Here is a 6,000-nt window from a genome sequence, read left to right on the forward strand (position 1 = left end):
AGTTTCCTGCTTTAAATTAATGCACAAATGCTGCACCTCCTAATGCGCCTGAACAACCCTGACAACTCGCTTGCTTACAGCCATCTCATGACTGGTTGACCATGCAAAGCTTAGTTTTGCCTTGTACCTCTCTGTGCAGTAGGTTGAGATGTACTGGACCCCCAGGAAGGCATGACCAAGCATCCTGGGGAAAAGGTCCTCTCTCCTCTGGCCTTACACAACTGATGCTAACCAGTCCATGGGACTCTGAGATGGAAAATGGCCCAGCTCCTGCCTTGCCTTGGACGCTGGTTGAGAAAGGATCCTTTATGAGACCTTATCTGCCATCTACCATTTCATACCAGGACCGTGCAGCCCTCTTGTGCGCTTTCTATTGGATGCTTGCTCTATGTGCACAAGCATGGTCCAGATCTCTTCTCAGGGGGACCCCAGAGAAGAAGAGATGGTGCCCAGTTAGTTATAAGCTGTGTCTGTCAAGAGCCTCTCCACTGACACAGACGTTAAACTGAACCTCTCAGCATGGCACAAGTGGAGAAGACGGACGCTGGGAAGCACCATCGACAAAAGGCAGATAGTCTGCTAGAAACTTTGGTGGCAGCAGAGCGCTTAGGAGATGCAGATCCGTCTCTAGGGATCCAGGACCAACTCAAGTTTGGGAATAAAGTGAGAGTGCTGCTTTCTAGCCCAGCCACCTTGGTCTGATGGCTGATCCCCTCCTTGGCCAAATCACTCTTGAGTAGAAAGAGATCACTTTGTGTCTCCAGGCCAGGTGAATGTCAGCCACAGGCAGGAGAGAGGGGCACAGAACATATATCTGCAGCCTGTTGGCAGGGGCGTCACATACTCTGCCATGTTCGTGTGTGGTAGGGAGATGACCCTGGGGAGCCGCATCATGCCGCCCCATCTATAGAGCTTGCCACGATCTTGGTCCAGTTGTCAGGATTGCTCCTGCCAGGAGAAAGGCAGGCCAGAAAGGACGGGAGCAGCCTGCAGTGCAGGGCTCTGTCCATACGTGATACTGGCAGGCAGCAAAAACCAAGAGATCGGTGTGTGATTCGTAATGGCTGTTTGTGTGTGAATGAGTGTGCTTGGGAGATGCATGAGGCGTCCAGCGAGTTGGCAGGTGAGCGTTCAGCTGTAGACCGGAGGGGTCGCTTGCACTGCAGGGAAAGCTCCCCAGCCCTCCCTGGGTGGGCAAGTCTCTTCAGGTGGCAGCAGCGGAAAGGAAAGCAGCTGAGTATGACTGCAGACAATGTCTTCGTTACTGCTTCATGGGATGTCCAAGTAGAGGTGGCCCCCCCTTTCCTCTGCCTCTTCTTTTCTCATGCTCTTTGGTCATTGTGTCCTTGATACTAATGGTACAGTGTGAGTGTCCCAATCCTTCCTGCCCTGTGGGACACCTAGGAGGTGGGGGAGGGGCGAGTAAGCCTTAAGACAGCAAGGCGGGTTCCTTTTCGGAACTGTTCCCTCATGTGAGACCTCATAAGCAGGTTGCTTGGATGTTCTGTATTCCCATGCTGGGTCCTGGCAGCAGCATTTGTTACTGAGTGGCAAAAATACTAGGGAGTACTTGTCCTCTGGAGTCCTTGTTGTCAATCATCCTGGTGCCCAGTGAAGGCTGGGGGTTGCTTACCTTGTGCGGCGGGCGCTGTTCCATGGCTCTGCCGCACAGGCATTAGGAGGTGGCTCTGTGTTTGGTTGCATGTTCCTGGCCGTGGTATTGGGATCCAAGAATAAAACTCGTTTGCATCACCGGACGTACATCTGTGGTTGAGTGCTGTGGTCAGCAAGTGGTAGGAGGTGAGTGATGCAGGAGGCTTACCCAGTGGGAAGAAGGTCTGCTTGTACTCTGCAAAGGCAGCCCTGCCCCGGCCCAGGTGCACGCCCCGTGCAGGCATTCGGTGCATCTCTACCACTGTGGCAGACACCAGAGACCAGAAGACACCCGGCGGCTGCACCTGAGAGGCACTGCCCTAGCAAAGGTGACACCCTCCTAACCATCCCGGTGTTCTGCTGTGGAGGCGCCTGTTCTCTCACTTTAATTTCATTTGCTCGCTGGCCCCCTAACCCCCAAGTTAACCCCGCTGTGCTGCTTCTGGCATCGCTGAGCTTCTGACCTGGCCTGTGGTGTTGGCACCGCACTGAACTCTTCTCTAACCTTTGTCAGTTTAATTTACTAAGTTGAATTAACCTTGGATTCTTGTGTCTTCAAAATTTGACCTATTTTTTTTCTTTTTATCTATTTCTTTCTCTGTTTCTGTCTCTGCCTTCTCTTTCCTCCCCCTCCCCCTCCCTGTGTCTGTTGTCACACTTGTCACCTTGGACGCCACTGGGACATTCCCACCACCACATTAATTTTTAAACAACCACATTTTCTGTGGGGACCCGCTGCTTGGCACCCCCAGCCACCCTGGGAGGCAGTTCTGCGTCCTACACTTTTGTTTCATTGCTTTTCTCTGCAGTGACTCTTCTCCTGCTCTGTTAGACACCTGAACACAAAAATTAAATTTGCTTTAAAGCTCAATTTCCATAAAAATGATCAGCGCCCCCCCCCCTTGGAAGTACCCGTCAGAACCACGTTGGCCCTGCCACGGCCACTGCGTGAGCATTCTATGTGCAAAAGGAAGGTTTTGCAATCAGAAAAAGCTTTACCTCCTGGCACCTTGCCATTCACACATCCTTCTGTGCCACTTCATAAGGAATTTGCCCCCTTTGTGATGGCAGTAAAAAAAATGACGGCTCTTAAAATATTATTTTTAAAAATGAGCATTATGCTAGGTTCACAGAGAATTCTTGGCCTGTCTGCTACTTGTTGCGCTGTCTGTAGCAGAGGACAAATTCCAGGCACCTTCTAAAGCTTGCCTCAGATGACTGAGATCACCACGTGCCCCCTCATGCTAATGTTGTCCCCCTCCTGGGCCCTTCAGTAAGTAGTTGGCTTTGCTTGCATTTAAGTATTTAAGTGCCTGTATCGAAAGAGCCGCAGATGGCGACTCATTGTGTCCTCTGCTGGTGGATAAATTTTGTTCCCTGTTGCCCGGTGGTATTACCAGCGATCTCTTTGAACAAGGCCAAACTGTGATGTGCCCAACACATCAGCTTGGAAAGGTGCTTGTCTCCGAGTGGAGGTGATTCTCCTGCCACACAGCAGTGTGCTGCAGGTCAACACGGAGCCTCAGAGTCCTGGGGACTGTGGCCCAACCATGACCCACCTTGGCACCATAAGCATCCCTGTACCAGACAGGTTGGACGCATCCACCGTGAGCCACACACAAGTCCCTGGCCTCTTCTGCTCAGAAGTACAGAAGGGGAGTGCCAGGCCATCCCGCATCACCTAGCCCCAGAGTGTTAAGAAATCTGGCAGGTCAGCCTGTCAGCTCTTCCAAAATGCCCAACCTCCCAGCTAGTGAGAGGGTTCAGGGACACTTTTAATGCACTTGTGAAAAGCCGGGTGCTCCTGTATACTGCCTTGCAGTGCATCCTGGAGAGGGCGAAGTGGGTCTGGTAGATGGGACTGTGTGCAGACCCAGGGCTGACCCCTGTCAGCCTGTGTGCGTGGGGACAGACCTTCTACCAAATAAAAACTCCCTCCCCCGTTATGGTCATTTATCATTCTACCTATTGCTTCTCCGAACATCTCCATGCAAGTTTGATTTTCATTCTTTTTGTCCTCTATGTATATTTTTTCATTGTTACTTTTTAATGTTAAAAGACTAGCTTCTCCTTGAGGAATTTACCAGACTCAAAGCTGTGGCCTGAGAGCAGAGTCACCCACATTGGCACCCACACTGTGCCCTGCATTCAGTACAGAGGGCCTGAGTTGCCCATCAGCTCAGGTGGGCAGTGTCTGACCCCATACCCCCTGCCCCAGAGCCCTGATGCAGTGTCCCACCAGGACAGTGACAAGGAAGTCTCTGGAGCACAGGGAAGAGCCATAGAGAGAGGGGTCCAGTGCCCATGGAGCCTAGCATGAGAACCACAAGTTGTGGAGAGCTGCGAGGAGGGCAGTTCTCCTGGCTGTCCTGATCGCCCTGGAGGAGTTCTATGTACTGACCCCTTGGGAGCTCAAAGACCGGCTCTGCAGGGTCCTAAACCCACCCACAGGAGAGCAATGCTGCATTTCTGAGGGATCTTTGGAAATTCTATCCCTGCATGCAAAGAGGCTGGAGATGGCCTTGGGCCCTTGGGGCATCCTGGGGCCAGGCAGCCCTCAGCTGGGAAAGCCTGGGGGTCTTCACAGCAGGTTGCCAGCCTGGCCTGAGGCAGTTTGCCCTTCTGGAGACAGTATTAGTGTGGTGGGCTCTCTGGACCCCAAGATCCTGGTGCAGCTGCAGCCCCCATGCACACCAGGATTCCTTAAGAGCGCCCTCCACGAGCCCTGTGGGAGTGAGCAGCCCTCCTCTCCTGTCCACCTTGCCTTTACGCTGTGCTAGCTCTGGTCTCATGCCACATGCCCTGGGGGGTCTCTGCTCATATTTGGAATATTTATACAGCAGATTTGAATCACGTTTTTCTACTAATAAGAACGCTAACATTGTTGTGTAGATAATCAGCGAGGCCTTTACGACGTTTACACCTTTGCATTATTAAAGGATATAACCGTTCATGTGAACTCGCCAGCGTGTTTTGATTTTATTTGACAGTTGTATGTGCAACACAGTGTCAACCGAGCTCTTTCCACCTCTCCAGTACCTGATAACCAATTACCTAGCAAGGTTGGAGTTCTAGCCAAACAAAATTCTTGCCCTTTCTCATGAGAGGCAGTATGTGTTTTCCAGCCATCCTAAGAGGTGTTATGGGTCACCGTGGCCTTGGAATACACAACAGACAGAGGAAGGGAAGGATGCCTTTGCAGAGTTGAGGTGGTGGTGGCTTGGGAGCAGGGTATGTTCTGAGCCACCAGATGCACATCTCTGTAGCAAGATCTTCTGATCACCTAAAAACCTTTACTTCTCAAAGAGGCTGTCCAGGATCTGGTGGTACAGAAAAACTCAGAGAAGGTTCTTTTTGGAAGACTATATTTTGTTTGCAACTACACTTAGACACGTCTTGCAAGCCCCTGAGGCCAGCTGTCTGTGTAGTCATTTCCAGGAAATGATAAACAGACATGGAAGCGATGTGGGCAAACCAGCTTCATGCTGAGTGAACCACGCTGAGAATCATCACAGTCTTAGGAGTCGGAGAGGGAACTTTGGTTCCCAGGTCCCAGGCATCTGTGAAGGCTGAGACCCATACTTCCAGTCCAAGGCACAAGAAAGCAGGCATATGTGAGTGGCAGTGTGGGGGCAGGCCATCCCCTACTTGAGTGCCAACCTTGCTGAAGCCAGGAGCCACAGGAGGTGGAAGCTCCTCCCCCATAATCTCACTGCTCAAAGCAGCTCTGATCTCCAAGGCTATGAAGGAACTACTCCCCGGAAAGCTCCTTTGCATGCAAGGTGTTTGGGTGAGTCAGTTAAGGTAATAGGGGAGAGAGAGAATGGCAAAGACAGAGCCCTGAAGATTTGTTTATTTTTCCCTTTTATGGAATGTTTCATGACCTTTGTCCCAGTAGCTTTCCTGGACTAAATAATTCCTCTCAATCAAGAGGGAGTGATGCTGACCTGCCTTGAATACCCTTGCACCTGTACTGTGCGCTCTCCTTGGTTTACAGCTTCTTTCTATCAAGGTGGCCAGAATCCTCCCCATGGTGTGAGTAGCACCTCCCTTCCTCTAGAAGTCTTGATGCTTAGCGGTGTTGGGTTCAGTGGTTCCTTTCTTTTAGGAGAGTCTTTGCTTTCTCTCAGTCTATCATGAACATCAAGCTAAGTGTTTTATCAGATGGTCGGGTGAGAGGCCCTCTTTCTCCTTGGTGAGGGATCATGGGTATAATCAGCTGTGACTGACAGAGGGGATGAAAACCTAGAAAGAGTAGACCTCACATGTAGGATCTGGAGTATGTGCTCAAATCCCAATTCCTGACCTTCACCCACAGTTAAAGGTATTGAGTTTTCACAAAAAAAA

General features: G+C 51.0%; 1 protein-coding gene across 10 annotated transcripts in view; it reads left to right on the forward strand.

The window, feature by feature from the left end:
- Ncam1 (neural cell adhesion molecule 1) overlaps positions 1–6,000 on the forward strand; it is a 318,282-nt gene that overhangs the window by 301,269 nt on the left and 11,013 nt on the right. For 5 of the 10 annotated variants that reach the window (XM_004646370.2, XM_023706609.1, XM_004646371.3 and 2 more), the window contains one exon: positions 2,406–2,733. The exons of the other annotated variants lie outside the window; for them this stretch is intronic. In XM_004646370.2, the coding sequence (XP_004646427.1) occupies positions 2,406–2,485 (80 nt within the window). In that variant the 3' untranslated portion in view covers positions 2,486–2,733. Of the gene's footprint in view, positions 1–2,405; positions 2,734–6,000 lie in introns of those variants that run through there. 10 annotated transcript variants of the gene reach the window in all.

This window comes from Octodon degus, unplaced genomic scaffold (assembly GCF_000260255.1).
Source record: "Octodon degus isolate 3935 unplaced genomic scaffold, OctDeg1.0 scaffold00266, whole genome shotgun sequence".
NCBI classification, from domain to species: Eukaryota; Metazoa; Chordata; class Mammalia; order Rodentia; family Octodontidae; genus Octodon; species Octodon degus.